The 17,166-nt window shown below is 49.7% G+C and overlaps 1 protein-coding gene across 5 annotated transcripts; it reads right to left on the bottom strand.

The window, feature by feature from the left end:
* Nucleotides 1-7,094: 7,094 nt before the first annotated feature.
* ZFAND2A (zinc finger AN1-type containing 2A) lies at nt 7,095-17,136 on the bottom strand. 5 transcript variants are annotated; one of them, XM_063631118.1, is made up of 6 exons: nt 16,868-17,132; nt 15,502-15,601; nt 14,996-15,090; nt 13,323-13,454; nt 10,928-11,079; nt 7,095-10,195 (listed from the first exon to the last, which is right to left on the bottom strand). In XM_063631118.1, the coding sequence occupies exons 2-6, from the start codon at nt 15,554-15,556 to the stop codon at nt 10,087-10,089; spliced, it is 543 nt and encodes a 180-aa protein (XP_063487188.1). In that variant the 5' UTR covers nt 15,557-15,601; nt 16,868-17,132; the 3' UTR covers nt 7,095-10,086. The 5 variants fall into 5 exon arrangements, with proteins under 5 accessions (XP_063487188.1, XP_063487189.1, XP_055118620.1 ...); XM_063631119.1 differs by lacking the exon at nt 16,868-17,132 and adding an exon at nt 16,071-16,856; XM_055262643.2 differs by lacking the exon at nt 7,095-10,195 and adding an exon at nt 12,302-12,456 and having other exon boundaries at nt 10,995-11,079; nt 16,868-17,136.
* Between the last annotated feature and the right edge of the window lie 30 nt (nt 17,137-17,166).

Raw genomic sequence — 17,166 nt, 5'->3', positions numbered from 1 at the left:
AGCTGGCTTGCCTTAGACGGTGCAAGCACACACAAGACGGGGCACACACAAGACGGACGTCACAGTCTCCTTGCACCCTAATCTCAGAAGTGACTTCCCTAGGCTTTTGCCATATTCTGTTCATTAGAAGTCGGCCGGGTGCGGTGACTCACACCTGTAATCCCAGCACTTTGGGAGGCTGAGGTGGATGGATCACTTGAAGTCAGGAGTTCAACACCAGCCTGGCCAACGTGGCAAAACTCCATCTCTACTAAAAATACAAAAATTAGCCAGGCATGCACCTGTAATCCCAGCTACACGGGAGGCTGAGGCATCAGAACCTATTGAACCCGGGAGGCGGAGGTTGCAATGAGCCGAGACCATGCCACTGCACTCAAGCCTGGGTGACAGAGCAAGACTCTGGCTCAAAGAAAAAAAAAAAAGTGAATCATGGCCAGGTGCAGTGGCTCACGCCTGTAATCCCAGCTCTTTGGGAGGCTGAGTCAGGAGGATGAATGGACACCAGGAGTTCAAGACCAGCCTGGGCAACATAGTGAGACCTCATGTCTACAAAAATAAAAATAGAAAATTAGCTGGGTGTGGGGGCGCACGCATTGGTCCCAGCTACTTAGGAGGCTGAGGTGGAAGGATTGCTTGAGCCTGGAAGATGGAGGCTGCAGTGAACTATGATCACACCACTGTACTCCCGCCTAGGTTAAAAAAAAAAAAAAAAGGAAAAAAGGAAAAGAAATTTTTTTCATTTTTGTTTTTGGAAATTGATATGGTTTGGCTGTGTCCATACCCAAACCTCATCTTGAACTGTAATTCCCATGCATTGTGGGAGGGACCTGGTGGGACATAATTGAATCATGGGGGCAGTTTCCCCCATACTGTTCTCATGGTAGTAAGTCTCACGAGATCTGACGGTTTTATAAGGGGAAACCCCCTTTGCTTGGTTCGCATTCTCTCTCGTCTGTTGCCACGTAAGATGTGCCTTTTGCCTTCCGCCAAGACTGAGAGGCCTCCCCAGCCACGTGGAACTGTGAGTCCATTCAACCTCTTTTTCTTTATAAATTACCCAGTCTCAGGTATGTATCAGTAGTGTGAATACGGACTAATACAGAAATGCTGAAAGGACTCAGATGCAATGACATCCCAGTGGCACTGAGCACTCCTGGCACCCAGAACACGGCTCCTAAATACCATCCCCCACGAACATGGACCAGGGCTCCTGGGAGAAATGGCTGATCCCAGGGCTGTGGCAGGGAGAGCTCAAGATGGGCCTTGAATAGGTAAATCTGAACATCCTTTACAAGATAGCCTTGTAAGGCTATCTAGGGTCATCTTCACACACTCTCACGTCATGTCTGGCACCCTTCTTTCTTGGTTGTTGAGTCTTCCAAGAACAAGGACTGTCTTTCCATTGATTTGCATCTACTATTGAACCTTTCACGGAACACACATTTTTCTCTTTTCTTCCCAAAATAATACTTCATGAAACATGTTTTAAAGTTTTATCCAATATAGGTCTTACCTATGTCCTAAGTTTATTCCTATGTGTTTTTCTTTATTACTGTTGTAAATGGAGTTTTCCTCTTCCGTTACATCTTCTGATTATTGTTTGTGTGAATGAAGGTTTTTGATCCTCTGTGTTGGTTTTATATCCTATTATCTTAACTACGTTCTTTTATTGTTTGAGGAGGTATGCAAGTTTTATAATATTAAGGAGTTTATCACTCACTTCCTACTTTATTGAACACTAAGTTATTGACACCTGAGATATGAAACTTTTTTTGAGACAGAGTCTTGCTCTGTTGCCCAGGCTGGAGTGCAGTGGCACGATCTCGAGTCACTGCAGCCTCCACATCATGGGCTCAAGCAATTCTCCTGCCTCGGCCTCCTGAGAAGCTGGAACTACAGGCGCCCGCCACCACACCCGGCTAATTTTTGTATTTTTAGTAGAGACAGGATTTCACCAGGCTGGTCTCGAACTCCTGACTTCAGGGATCTGCCCGCCTCCGCCTTCCAAAGTGCTGGGATTACAGCTGTGAGCCACCATGCCTGGCCGTTACTAGCTGTTTTAATAAGACGTAAATCATAGCTGATCAACCCAACTGGTGCAAAATACTCTTAACCATCTCCCAAGGATCTCTGGCCCTCAAATTAGATTAAGCTGGCTTTTCTCATTTACAGCAAAGCTTAAAGTGATATCGTTTTCTCCACGTATCTTTCTTCCTACAAACTTCATCTCACACCTTGGATGCTTGTTGTCTGTTTATGCTAGATTCAGTATCTGATGCATCTCGTGTTGCCAGAACACTGCATGTGCAGCACTCAGTTCAGCTGTATTCTTGGTAGGCCGTGGAAGGCCAAGACTGGCTGGGTTTCTCACACCTGAACAAGTTTAGGAATCACTGCTTCAGACAGAACTTCCAAGATTTACCGCCAAGAGACCCAGCTGTGTAGCACGATGGAAGATGGGCTTCGCTCCCGCAGAACAGGGAATCAGAGGCTGCAAGTGATGGACAAAGCGTGGGTGCCACATAAGTCCTGGGGAACTGAGCCAATGCCCAGCCAAACAACTGGCCCAAGTCACCCCTGCAAACGATCACACTGCTCAGCACTGTGTGCGCTGACCCCGGCTCGTTGAACAGCCAATTTTATCTAGAATCTCATAAACTTTTTACCCAATTGCCATAGAAACAGTAAACTTTCTAATTGCCCTCATTCTCCAGGGACTGTTTAAGTGAAACTAGGAGAGGGAAATGCTGGTCCTCTGAGTGGACTGCTGTTTCATTTTTTTCTTAAGATTCACCACAGCACAACTATCTGCAAAAATAGCTTTAGTGTGGAATAAAACATCCAGAATGAAAAATTAGAGAGCTGCTCTAAAAAGTTTTTTTTTTTTTTTTTTTTTTTTGAGATGCAGTCTCGCCCTGTCGCCCAGGCTGGAGTGCAGTGGCACAATCTCAGCTCACTGCAACCTTCACCTCCCAGGTTCAAGCGATTCTCCTGCCTCAGCCTCCCGAGTAGCTGGGATTACAGGCACGTGCCACCACGCCTGGCTAAATTTTTTTGTATCTTTAGTCAAGACGAGGTTTCAACATGTTGGCCAGGCTGGTCTTGAACTCCTGACCTCGTGATCCGCCCACCTCGGCCTCCCAAAGTGCTGGGATTACAGGTGTGAGCCACCGCACCCGGCCAAAAAAGGCCATTTTAAAAGGCATTTCTTGCAGCATCAATTGCAAGAAAATCTTAGCTTTTAATGTGTTCTAAGATGATGTCATAACGTAGCTCAGGAGTGTGCAGCCTCAACACTGTGGATGTCAGCAGAGCCTCCCCATCCCGGTGTCGGAACAACGTGAGGTAGAAATCAAAGGACAACATCCTCGAACAAAAGAAATGAAAAACAGGGCCGGGCACTCACACCTGTAATCCCAGCACTTTGGGAGGCTGAGGTGGGAGGATCACTTGAACCCAGGAGTTAGAGACCAGCCTGGGCAACATAGCAAGACCCCACCTCTACAAAAAAAATTAAAAATTAGCAGGGCATCGTGGCATGCACCTGTAGTCCCAGCTACTTGGGAGGCTGAGGTGAGAGGATCCCTTGAGCCCAGGAGGTCAGGGCTGCAATGAGCTGTGATGACGCCACTGCACTCCAGCCTGGGCAACAGAGCAAGACTGTCTCTAAATAAGACAAACAAATTGAAAAACAGCAAAAAATCTCTCTAATAGCATTCAACTAATATCTCGTCCTAAATATTCTCCTCTTTGCTTTATTCACCTTGTATAATAAACTGTGATCATAAGTTCTTAATATCATTTCAGCAAAATGAAGTAAATCAACATTTATCTGCAAAAACTTCATATGCAACCAAGCAGAAAAGTTGGACTAGTTTCCCTGTCACTGGGTTCCCCAGAACACAATGATCCTCTCAACACATCTGCAGTAGTGAAGGCCAGGCACCATGGCTCACGCCTATAAGCCCAGTACTTTGGGAGGCCAAGGTAGAAAGGTCCCTTGAGGCCAGGAGTTCGAGACCAGCCTGGGCAACATAGCGAGACCATATCTCTATAAAAAAAAATATTTAAAAAAAAATTAGCTGGGCATGGTGGTGCACACCTGTAGTCCTAGCTACTCAGGAGGCTGAGGTGGGAGCTTCACTCACGCCTGGGAGTTCAAGGCTACAGTGCGCCATGAATGCACCACTGCACTCCAGCCTGGGTGACAGAGCAAGACCCTGTCTCCAAAGAAATATATTTACAATACTGAGTGGATGTCAAAGATCCTCTTTTTTTTTTTTTTTTTTTTTTTTTTTGAGATGGAGTCTGGCTCTGTCGCCCAGGCTGGAGTGCAGTGGCGCGATCTCGGCTCACTGCAAGCTCCGCCTCCCGGGTTCACGCCATTCTCCTGTCTCAGCCTCCCGAGTAGCTGGGACTACAGGCGCCCGCCACCGCGCCCAGCTAATTTTTTGTATTTTTAGTAGAGACGGGGTTTCACCGTGTTAGCCAGGATGGTCTCGATCTCCTGACCTCGTGATCCGCCCGCCTCGGCCTCCCAAAGTGCTGGGATTACAGGCGTGAGCCACCGCGCCCGGCCTAAGATCCTCATTCTTAAGCTTAGCATTTGGAAAACTACGGCAATTTCAGCCACTGACCTATTTTAGGAACTCATTTCTGAGCTGATCTTTCAAGTGCAGTCTTAGGCTTACTGCAGAGAATACATCTGGAAGGTTAATGAAGAGTACATTTAAAAATATCCCCGATCCCTTTTAACTCTGTTAACCTAGAGAAACTGAGTTAGGATTGACAGGCTGGTTATATCCGTCCTTCCTGTGACGCTGGACCTAATTTCTCACCAGGAATACTGGACGCTGTCAACCCTCACTCTGACTCAAAGGCCTTTTGGGGACATCTTGTGAAAATGTTCTGATACTGCAGCCCGTACACCAGAAAGGGAAGCAGCAGCCAGGCTCCCAGGCTCCCGTCCAAGATGCCAGGCACCAGGGGCGACAGCATGGCCCTGGACCCTGCCCAGATAAAACAGTGATACCAGCCAAAGCCCAACGCAGGCAAAGGAAAGCCCCCGAGGCAGGGGGCAAAGACACTTCCCGAGACATGCTTCCCCTGCTGTAGGCAGGTGGGGTGACGACAGGAGATGCCAGGCACGGGACTGCGAGCCTGTCCAACCCAGCGAGAGAAAACATTCAGCATCTGCAAATATCTGCTCCCGCGGCCGCACCAGCCCAGGTCCAAATCTGCTTTTGAAAAGGCAGGGCCTCAGCTGGGTGCAGTGGCTCACGCCTGTAATCCCAGCACTTTGGGAGGCTGAGGCGGGTGGATCACCAGAGGTCAGGAGTTCGAGACCAACCTGACCAACATGGTGAAACCCCATCTCTACTAAAAGATACAAAAATTAGCCAGGTGTGATGGCTGGCGCCTGTGATCCCAGCTACTTGGGAGGCTGAGACATGAAAATAGCTTGAACTCAGGAGGCGGAGGTTGCAGTGAGCTGAGATCGCGCCACTGCACTCCAGCCTTGGCAACAGAGTGAGACTCCGTCTCAGAAAAAAAAAAAAAAAAAAAAGAAAAGGCAGGGCCAGTGACCTCCATGGTTGATTCTGACATTCCAGCCAGCAGGGCCACGGCCGACTCACCTGCTCTCAGTGGCACTCTGGGGACACCTTCATTTCCATCAGGGAGGCTTCGGGTTCCATCAACTTTTTTTTTTTTTTTTTTTTTTTGAGAAGGGTCTTGCTCTGTCATCCAGACTGGAGTGCAGTGGCACAGTCATGGTTCACTGCAGCCTTGAGGTCCTGGGCTCAAGCGATCCTCCCACCTCTGTCTCCCGAGTTGGTGGGACTCCAGGCATGCACCACCACACCTGGCTAATTTTTGTATTTTTTGTAGAGACAGGGTTTTGCCATGTGGCCCAGGCTGGTCTTGAAATTCTGGGTTCAAGTGATCCACCCGCCTTGGCCCCCCCAAAGTTTTGGTCTTACAGGCCTGAGCCACCAAGCCTGGCCTCACTCTTAAGTTTTATACTTCAATACTCCGTCAAATCGAAGACAGAAAACCCAACACATGAACCAGGCGCCGCCTCTCCCCGCTGAGAAAATGTGCCAGGGCTGTTGGGCCTTTGGTGGGAGTGCTAAACACCACCAACAGGGACGGCACCAAGCTGACCACCCAGTTTCAAAATGTTGAGCAATCACAGTAAACCCCAAGTGAAATTCATTTTAATGTTTTATTAACCTAGCATATTCAAAATAGTATTTCAACATGTAAATATTTTTTAAACAAGTGAAATTCATTTTAATGTTTTATTAACCTAGCATATTCAAAATATTATTTCAACATGTAAATATTTTTTAAACAAGTGAAATTCATTTTAATGTTTTATTTACCTAGCATATTCAAAATATTATTTCAACATGTAAATATTTTTTTACTCTTCAGTCCTTGGTTTTATTTGCATTTCTAGAAACATGCACACACTTCTAACTCTGCTACTAAAATTATACAGCAGTCCCCGTTTATCCTCTGGGGATCTGTTCCAAGCCTCCCAGTGGATGCCTGGACCCCACTCTACAATAAAGGCAACATGTAAACAATACCTTTAACAGTCAGATAGAGATAGATCATTTGGTATTATCTTCAAAGCCCAGTGTGTTTTGGATACTTTATTTTTTTTTTGAGACACAGTCTCACTCTGTGGGCCAGGCTGGAACGCAACAGCACAATCTCGGCTCACTGCAACCTCCCCCTCCCGGGTTCAAGTGATTCTCCTGACTCCCGAGTAGCTGGGATTACAGGCGCCTGCCACCATACCTGGCTAATTTTTGTATTTTTAGTAGAGATGGGGTTCACCATGTTGGCCAGGCTGGTCTCGAACTCCTGACCTTGTGATCTGCCTGCCTCAGCCTCCCAAAGTGCTGGGCACTTTGCTCCTGGCCTTGTTTTGTTTTGTTTTTTTAATGAGACTGTCTTGCTCTCTGTCACCCAGGCTGGAGTGCAGTGGTGTGATCACAGCTCACTGCAGCCTTGACGTCCCCAGGCTCAGGTGATCCTCCCACCTCAGCCCCCCGAGTAACTGGGACCACATGCACACACCATCACGTCTGGCTATTTATTGAGAGACGACGTCTTACTACATTGCCCAGTCCTGTCTCCAACATCTGGGCTCAAGCAATCCGCCCACGTCAGCCTCCCAAGGTGCTGGGATTACAGGCATAAGCCACTGGGCCCGGCAGGATAAATCTCAATTTGGACATTAAATCATCAGAACGTTGTTTCTCAAGACTTTAAAAACATTTTTTCATTAGAACACCTGATCTGCAAATTCACAGTTCACACACCCAGGTTCCTAACATACCTGTTTTCCACAGACTGAACCAAGTTAGTGGTTTTTAAACTTAACCACACTGAACACTGCACTGGCTGCACTTTCACTGCTCCACAGCACATGTGGCCAGAGGTGCTGGAGACGCAGGGAAGCGGCTTGTCCAAGCACAGTCCCAGACCAGACGTGTCACCCAGACAGCTCCAGGTGTAAACCTGAGTCCACGTCAGACCACAGAATCAGGGCCTCGGGGTGGGATCTAGCACCCTCCCATAAGGAGCCCTGTGTTTTGACACAGGCTAGGGCTGGGGAACTGCCGTCCTAGGACAGACACCATGAAGCAAGCACAAAAGCAGTCACATAGCACCCACCATTAGGGATGTGCGTGGAGTGACTTACACAGAGCTTGATGGTGTGTCCTTCTGCACACCTAAGCTGTAGGGCACAGCCTGTGGCTCCCAGGCTACAAACGTGCAGAGTGCTAGGGCGCCGAATGCTATAGGCCACTGTGGCACGGCACTGCGTGTTTGTGCTTCTAAACCTAGGCGTGGTGCGGTCCAGCTTGCTGGGAGGATTACGTCCCAGCGTTCTGTGGGACTGCAGGGTGACTAGCTTTTTACTTTTTTTTTTTGAGATGGAGCCTCGCTCTATCACCCAGGCTGGAGTGCAATGGGGCACGATCTCTGCTCACTGCAACCTCTGCCTCCCAGGTTCAAGCAATCCTCCTGCCTCAGCCTCCCAAGTAGCTGGGATTACAGGCGCCCACCACCACGCCCAGCTAATTTTTGTATTTTTAGTAGGGACGGGGTTTCACCATGTTGGCCATGCTGGTCTCGAACTCCTCCAAATACCACAATGTACCCCATCAATATGTACAATTATGTCAATTATAATAAAAGCAAAAAAGTTTGTCAGATTAAAATAAAAAGATAGTGAAAATACAGCATCTTCTGCGATCGCCAACATATACATGGTCTGTCATTGACAGAAACATCGTTCGCCTGACTGCAGGTCTGATCACCTTTTTGCAGAACGGAAACAGAATACAAACCCTTCCCGTTACATTTTTAGATGGTGAAACCACAAAAAAAAAAAAAAAAAAAAATGCAGTGGCTTGTGTTTTTGTGAACTGTCTCCGTGGGATGTCTGGGGGGCACAGCTGGGTGGCCAGGGCAGTTCAGATCAGGGCAGAACTTGGGGATGTTTTGTTTCACCTTATTCCCTGACACCCCCTAAGTTCCCAGGAGATCACTGCACTCTTGATGAGCATAGCGGCTGTCAGTATAAACCTAAGACCAGTATTTACGTTACCGTGTTCATCACTTCACAAAATCAGACAGTGGTGGAAAGTGTCAGGCCACGAAGGCTGCATCTGTCATCTGAGCCATGAAGGACTGTGGACCTCACTACCCCCCTTCCCTCTCCGACATTGTTTTGGCTTTCTGCTCTTCAAACCTATAAAACCCAGTCTCCTGTAATCTCTGGCACTTGAGGAAGCCCTACTTCCTGCCATTGTGGTTTTAAGTCAGTTCTGGAAGTTTCCACTGCTTCATCACTGGACAGAGCCATCTTCAACAGGTGGCATTTTGCAACTTTCTTGTTGGTGCTGAAGTCACATCCAGGTGCAAAGAAGCTCTCGGGCTGGCTGGCTGCTGCCTTTTTTTTTTTTTTTTTGGAGATTGAGTCTCGCCCTGTCGCCCAGGCTGGAGTGCAGTGGCATGATCGATGCTCACTGCAACCTCTGCCTCCCAGGTTCAAGTGATTCTCCTGCCTCAGCCTCCTGAGTAGCTGGGATTACAAGCGTGTACCACCATCACACCTGGTTGATTTTTGTTTTAGTAGAGATGGGGTTTCACCATGTTGACCAGGCTGGTCTCAAACTCCTGACTTCATGTGATCCGCCTGCCTCCACCTCCCAAAGTGCTGGGATTACAGGCATGAGCCACTGCACCTGGCTGAACTGTGCCTGTTTTAAGAAGTCGGCTGTGGCAGGGGCAAGTGGTCCAGGAAGACACACCTTCTCTCACGCAGAGTGTCCCAGCCCCTTGGAGGTCAGGAACGGGCACACAGCTGTGCCCTCAGGGAATGCGAGTAGCGCCTGTGGCCGCCGCTGGACAAGAACCCTCAGCCAGGCAGGTGGATGTCCTTCCCCCTTCTTGGCCAGATAGCCGCATCGTTACAGAGGCGACATGGTGAAGAGAGCGCAAGTGAGCTGTCTGGTGTTTGCTGGTTTTGAACTCTTGACCTTAGGTGATCCACCCACTTTGCCCTCCCAAAGTGCTGGGATTACAGGTGTGAGCCACCATGCCCGGCCTAGTTCATGTATGTCAGTGGGGAAGTTTCAAGGTTTCAGGCTCTTTGCCATTAGAAGTACAGGGGTACCCGACGGCAGAAGTTACCTAGAGTGGAAATAACCCACATGGCAGCGCAGACGGGGAAGACCTAATCAGTTTACTTTCCACCAAGAAGAATAAAGAACAGCTCTTTTCAGGTTTGTCTTGATGACGCAGAAGTGTTGATCACGTCAGAGGATCTTGGAGGGCAGAAAAGGTGTTTCAGAAACCAGCTATACGACGCTGCTGCTGCTGCCGAGGTTGCGCTGGAGCGAGCTGCTTTTGTAACTTGGGGTCCCAGTCCTGTGTCCTTCATCCATTCTGACGAAGTCGCACCACCGGGGCATCGTGTCACACTGTGCAGTTACACACGGCAACCTTTCCATGCTCACCACCCAAGAGCTGCAGCACCCCACACAGATGTAGCTGCGTTCACATGAGACGGGTGAACCAGTACCTGAGTTGCTGGGCCAGCCCGCCAGGAGCCAGGGTGAGGAAATCTCCTGGTGGCTTGGATTCAGAGGCTGTCACGGGTGAGCACCTACAGAGAGGGTGGATGAGTCAGCTCAGCCTCCATGAGCTGACCCCAAGAACCCACACGGCTTCCTGCAGGTAAGCGACTACCACCGGCCTGGTCCAGGGACGGACACCAGACACCACTAGGTGCAAGTTTAGGCAGATGCAGATGCGTCTCGATTTGACCAACATTAGCATTACGAGTTGAATCATGTCCCCACAAGACATGCTGGAGCCCTAGACATGGTACCTCAGTGTGACCGTCTGTGGAGACAGCGTTTTTCCAGAGGTCACGAGTGTGGGATCACATGTCCAGCATCCCCAGCATCCTTACAAAGAGGGGAAGTCGGGACACACAGAATGCCACGTGAAGATGAAGGCGGAGATGGGGGTTGTACATCGACGAGCCCCGAGATGCTGGGGAGATGCAGCCGATGCTCCCCACAGGCCTCAGAAGGGGCCGGCCCTGCCGACATCCTGCGCCCAGACTTCCAGCCCCCAGAACTGTGAAAGAACCAATTTCTGTGGTTTGAGCCACCCAGTTTGTAGTACTTGGTGACGGCAGCAGTGGGAAATGAGAACAACTGGAATCAACTTCAGCATTCAATTTTATTATAGTCCCATTTCCCTCAACAAGATCAGCAGCCAGTGTGGGATGGTGCTCAGTGGGGCTCCACTTCCCACTAGAGTGTAAGCTGCTTCCACGCATGCTATGCTACTGCGTGTTCCGAGCCATCGCAGCCGAGTCTCTTCTCACCCGGCTTTGATGGTGGGGCGACTCCCGTGTCTGCAGCTATGGTCCAAAGGGTGTCTGTGCTGGATACAGAAGTTGCCGTGACACTGGGCACATGTCATCTGCAGCATCTCTTTCTTCTTGCAGCCCTCTTTTGAGCAACGGTATGTAAAAATCTGAGAGAGCAAAGTGACTTCAACAAGCAATTCTTTTTTTGGAGACAGGGTCTCGCTCTGTTGCCCAGGCTGGAGTGCAGTGGCTCGATCTCGGCTCACTGCAACCTCTGCCTCCTGGACTCAAGTGATTCTCCTGCTTCAGCCTAGTACCTGGTACTACAGGCACGCACTGCCACGTCCAGCTAATTTTGTCTATTTTCATAGAAATGGGGTCTTGCCATGTTGCCCAGGCTGGTCTCAAACTCAGCCTCAAGTGATCCTCCTGCCTTGGCCTCCCAAAGTGCTAAGATTACATGTGTGAGCCACTGTGCTGGCCTTAATAAATTCTTTAACAGCCCCCAGTAAGAACATTCACATTTAAACTAGACACGGTTCCTGTCTGCACAGAGTACAAATGCAAAATTTCATTTGACCATCTCAGTGCAGGTAAGAAGAACACGGGGCCAGGCACAATGGCTCACGCCTGTCATCCCAGCACTTTGGGAAGCCAAGACAGGTGGATTGCCTGAGCTCAGGAGTTCGAGACGAGCTTGGGCAACACGGTCAAACCCCATCTCCACTAAAATATAAAAGATTAGCCAGGCATGGCAGCGTGGTGCCTGTAATCCCAGCTACTCTGGAGGCTGAGGCAGGAGAATTGCTAGAACCCGGGAGGCAGAGGCAGCAGTGAGCTGAGATCATGCCACTGCACTCCAGCCTGGGCGACAGAGCGAGACTTTGTCCCTTTTAAAAAAAAAAAAGCCAGCCAGCATTGAAGCTGGGGATTCCCATGAAGATGGCCCAGAGGTACTGCTGGGAGGACAACAAAGAGAGAGGCAGCCAGGAAGCAGGAAGCAGGAGGGAAGGAGGGAAGGAGGCCAAGCATGGGTGACAGGCAAGCACCACAGAGGCATGGCTCCAGGAGCTCTGGGACAGCAGAGGTTGTCCCCATCAAGGGAATATCTATCATGTCCCAGTACCCACCGGTCACTTTTTTTTTTTTTGGTGCCAGGGTGTAGGCAGCAATATAAATTCCTAGGAGTCAAAACTCCAAGAGGGGAAGGCAGTGAGGAGAGTGGGGAGGGTTCCAGCAGCCAGGGGTGGCCCTCCGGCCAAGGCAGGCAGGCATGGCCATGCTGAGCAACCATGCAAGAGGGACCCGTGCAGGGATGCAGCAGAACACAGACCGTGCCCACCACAAGGGCAGGAGCAGAGTGGGCCAGGAGCAGCCGGGAGGGTATACCTGTGTGGGGGCCTTGGGGCAGTGCTGGGTGAGCCCCCAGCAAGGGAAGCTGTGTCATGTGGGAGAAGCAGGTGCACCGGAGAGCTGTGATGTCTCAGAGGCTTAAGAGACCTCCAGAGGCTGAGGATCCCAGGGCACAGCCACAGCAGGGAGAACTAGACAGGGCCAGAAAGCAGGGACCAGAGCAAGCTTCTGCAGAGGGTTTTGTGTGGCAGACTAAGGAACGCTGATTTTATTATGTTTGAGAGTAAAAGTTACTTGGTTTATGGTAATATAATTGTAAAGTATTGAACATCATGTACTAAGATAGTTGGTAACCACCAACCAGGACCCATGACTAGGAACGGATTAAGCATGACAGCAGCCAGTTCCCTAGAGAAGCTCCTTGAGCCGGGCGTGGTGGCTCACACCTGTAATATCTCAGCACTTTGGGAGGCTGAGGTGGGCAGATCATGAGGTCAGGAGTTCCAAGACCAGCCTGGCCAACATAGTGAAACCCTGTCTCTACTAAAAATACAAAAGTTAGCTCGATGTGGTGGCATGCACCTGTAGTCCCAGCTACTCTACTCGGGAGGCTGAGACAGGAGAATCACTTTAACCCAGGAGGCGGAGGTTGCAATGAGCCGAGACAGCACCATTCACCATTGCACTCCAGCCTGGGTGACAGAGCAAGACTGTCTCAAAAAAAAAAAAAACAAACAAAAAAAAAAACAAAAAAAAACAACGAAACGCACATGGACAGAATGGATCCAGAAAGCCATCTCAGGAGGAAAACTAGTAAATTCCAGTCAAGAAAGACGAACCTGACCTGGGATCCCTCATATTAAACAACATTTATAAAACTAAAAACTCAGGCCACTTGCAGTTTAGGACGCAGTGTTAGGGATAACACAGCGTTAGGACTCTTCTTTTCTACTTCGTATATAAACTATTGGGAGTAATTCTCAGGTAGCAAACTGACTCTTCCCAAGGAAAAACCAGGCTTCCCAGATGAAGGAACTGAGGTGGGCTATGTCCTTACCTTCTCTTTCTTCTTCCCAGGGTGAGAGTGACAGTCTCTGTCAATGTGATCACCAACTACCACGTCTGGTATCTGGCCCTTTTTTACTGGGATGGGGGTATTACAGAGTGGGCATACCGGGACGTGAACATCCTAAAAATAACAAAGGTAAGATGGCATCTGAGACTCATACAACCTAAACTCACAGAAGTTTTAAACGAGTACTCCTGCGTGGCACACTTAAACACAAAGAGTATAAAAACCGGTCTCCCGAGCCCTTTGAGAACAAGGCATCATTGGGTCATGGATTAGCGGCAGCCGTCTCTACAATGTGGACATCAGCTGCCCTGACGAGTCTAGTGAAGTTTCAACGAATGGACTTCAGCCGACTGCAGAAACCAACCGGGGCCATCTCAGGCTGGCACCGCCCAGGTGAGAACAGAACCTGCCCAGATACCTCCACAGGGAGGAGATGGAGGGAAACAGGGACCACAATCGCCAACGGCCTAATCCCTTTGCGGCTTCCCCAGTGGCTTCTACGTACACAGAGAGTTGCTTGTGCCCGATGAGGCCATGTGTACCTAGGGTGAACTCCCAGGTACTAATGACCGTCACTGGCTGCAGGCCAAGGTTGTGGGGGCTCTGGAGGGGTGGACCACCCAGCAGCTGAAGGCCCAGCAAGGCTAAAAACCTGAGCCAAGGCAGGAGTTGATGGAAAGGTCAATAAGAAAACAGGTGGCAACCGACATGAACAGGTGGCAGGTGATCACAGAATTACGGGCACGCTCTCTGCAGCCCGAGCTGGAAGAGTCACAGGTGGTGGTGCTTCCTCATTTGGTCAAATGAAACAAAGTATTAGTAAACAGTCTCCAGCCAGACCCTGCCCCATGCCGGGGCAGGAAGGGTCAGTGGGAAGACACACTGGGCAGTCTGGCTTAGTCAACTGTGCCTAGTAAACGCAGGGAATATGAGTCCCCCTCCTCACCCACCGTGATGACCTAAAAATGGCTGGAGGGCCAGACCCTGGGCAACACTGGTCAAAGCACAGAATGCTGAGTCACCCACATTACCACCGCCACCAGGGTCAAGTGGCAGAGTTCACTAAAATGACCTGTGACCCATCCAGAGACAAAGTGAACACGGGCTGGGAACCATCTGAAAAGTCAACAGAAGTCTCCAATCTCTGGATTTGGGGCAAACTCATTTCCTCAGGTCCTCTTTCAGTTTCTACTGTGTACTCTGGGAGTCACCTAAATACAACGTCAAGGCTGCAAGTTATTCAAATCAATAAGCATATTTACTGCCTTCCTGATTGGCTTCCAAGTCAAATATCAAAACCTTTCTTGCATCAGGTGAAGACACAGCTATGGTGTGACAGATCAAAGGAACCAAGTATTTGAACATCTGAAGTAAGCTTGGAACATAAGGTTACAACTAAGTGACTCTACAAATCCCTGAAAATAAGATCTCAGTTGTCTGAGAGTCATCCAACAGAATGTCCTGTGAGGGCAGAAATGCTCCTCTGTACTGCCTAACAGCAGGCACTTGAAACAAGGCTAGTGGGACTGAGAAACTGGATTTTAAAATTTAATTTTCATTGAGTTAGCCACACGTGGCTAGTCCCTACCATACCAGCAAGACAGTGCAGCTTCAGGCAGTGAAAATGAGAATCTTTTGAACAAAGGATGAATTACCTTCTGGAATGCAAACGGACACTTATGTGCAGCGTATGCAAAATGATCTTTACAGAAATCTTGCTTACATGCATCACATTTTACAGGAAGAAAATCTGAAAAACAAAAAACAGGGAAGTGTTTTCACGACTGGGACAAAATACTTCTAGATAGTACTAAAAAGTGTTTACCTACACTAAGTGCTTTAGGCCTATGAGATGGACAGGTCCTCGAGGGCCACACATGTGAAGACAATCCCAGGGTCAGGCTGTCTGCTAGAGAGAGACCCTATGGCGTCGCAAGTATTCAAGCAGCACCCTGGATCCACCCGGCCCTGCCAGCCAGCCTGCACCCCTGCACCCCGCCTCTGGTGGATGCTAAGTGTCAAACAGAACCTGCACCAGCGCAGTTCCCAATACTGAAGAGCCAGGAAAGCCAAGACACAATTATCAGCTAATTAACAGAACAGCCAGCTTTCCCCCAACAAAATACCATTTTCTATTATTAAGTCTCTTAAAAGTACTCACCTAGCTGCTTGCAAGTTTTTTCCGAACAATGCTTCCCCAAATCAGGAAACTCCATTATGAGAACAGTGCTCAAAACGCAGATGGCAGAGTTAAGTATCACCTACAAGAGAATCAGAATAGTTAGAAGGAAAGCTGGACTGCCCTTCAGTCACCAGGATTTACAGTGTAATTACAGCTAATGAAAGTCAACAAACGCGCTGTGTGGGGAGCATTCCATGGAGTTTTAGTACAAATACCAGGTGTCCGCCATTCGTAGTCAACCCCATTAAGAGACACGGACTCCTTCATAGTCCTTTTAATTCCTAGTCTATGAAGCACTCCTTGAACTCGGGTTTCTATTTCAACTCACACTGTGGGGGCGAGAGCTAATTCACACAGCTGCCAGTGATGATTACGACTTTGGTGAATTTTAAGTCACAATTTTATCCATGGAATATACTTGTTTACATAAACAAAACTCTGTTACTAGGTGCTAAATCCCATCAGTTGACTCCATTATCCAGAGGAGATTTAACTCTGTCTCTCGCCTCTCCAACTCCCTTAGGCATTGAGTCTTACTGTGAACTTACTCCTCGATGACATCAATCTGGAGTTGATCAGGGAGAAGCGCAAGCTGTTAAGTCACTATGGAAAACAGGCAGACGGCGGTGAAACTACTGCACTCGAGAGAGAGTCAAGGGGCTCACGAGGTCCCCTCCATGATCTAGTACCCACTAGCCCCTCCCGGGGCCTTTTCCTGACCTTCCCATCAGCTCTCTCCCCCCTCTTGGAGGCCTCCTAGACTGTCGCCTGTGACCGGAACACTCTCGCCCATGGCAAACGTCTAGTCATCCCCTCCCGCCTCAGTTTAAAGCCACTCCCACCCTCCCAGTTCCCTCTGTGTTACACGCCCGCTACTCAAAGTGCCCATTAGTCCTTTCCTAGCCCTCATTCGCCCACAGCTTCGAACTACGGATCCGCTGCTTTACTATTAGCTCCCGGTGCCCGACACACAGCAGGCGTTCCGAAATTGTCAAGGAATTCACAAGAGTTTGACGTGAATCCCTAAATGATTTTGTTCTAGACGCACAGCAGCCGTCCTAGGAAATAAACACCCTACCCTGGCAAGCCGGGCCCGCAGCAAGGAAACAGACACATCTACGTGGCTGTCGCTCCGCTGGCGGGTTAACGACCCCGTCCGAGCCGGTACTACGGCCCCGATGGCAGGCCCGACCCCCAGCAGACAGCCGGACCCCCAGCAGCCTGACCCCCAGCAAGCAGCCGGACTCCTAGCAGACAGGCCGAACCCCCGAGCAGCCTGACCTCAAGGCAGGCCCGACCCCCGGCATACCCTGTCCCTGAGGAAAGCGCAATCCCGGCCCCGTACCTGGCTCTCGTCGGGGACCCAGGCAGCTGCAGTGAATAGCAGAAGATGGAAGAAACGTAAACGCAGGTGTCCTCCTCCGTAGTCGGTTCCGGGTAGCTAAGCAGAAAGAACCTCGACACTGGCACCGAGACGCCGTCGGAGACACACCCACACCCACAGCAGAACGCAACATCTCGCCGCCCGTGGCCTACGGCCATTTATCTGCAGTCCCCGGATCTGAGAGCCGTCTCGGCCTTGGGGTTTCCGGGCGCGCCCCGACGACGTCACCCGCAGACCGGCCAGTCCTGCCAGGCCGCGGC

This window comes from Symphalangus syndactylus, chromosome 22 (assembly GCF_028878055.3).
Source record: "Symphalangus syndactylus isolate Jambi chromosome 22, NHGRI_mSymSyn1-v2.1_pri, whole genome shotgun sequence".
Lineage (NCBI taxonomy): Eukaryota > Metazoa > Chordata > Mammalia > Primates > Hylobatidae > Symphalangus > Symphalangus syndactylus.
The sequence above is the reverse complement of the archived record's forward strand: the minus strand, read 5'-3'. Positions and strand labels throughout refer to the sequence as shown.

What these genes read in the sequence shown, in the direction of transcription:
- ZFAND2A (XM_063631118.1), bottom strand. Translation starts at nt 15,556, where the DNA reads ATGGAGTTTCCTGATTTGGGGAAGCATTGTTCGGAAAAAACTTGCAAG. An exon ending in AAAAACTTGCAAGCAGCTAG is followed by an intron (nt 15,091 to 15,501) that starts GTGAGTACTTTT and finishes TTTGTTTTTCAG; the next exon opens with ATTTTCTTCCTGTAAAATGT. An exon ending in CTGGGAAGAAGAAAGAGAAG is followed by an intron (nt 11,080 to 13,322) that starts GTAAGGACATAG and finishes TTGCTCTCTCAG; the next exon opens with ATTTTTACATACCGTTGCTC.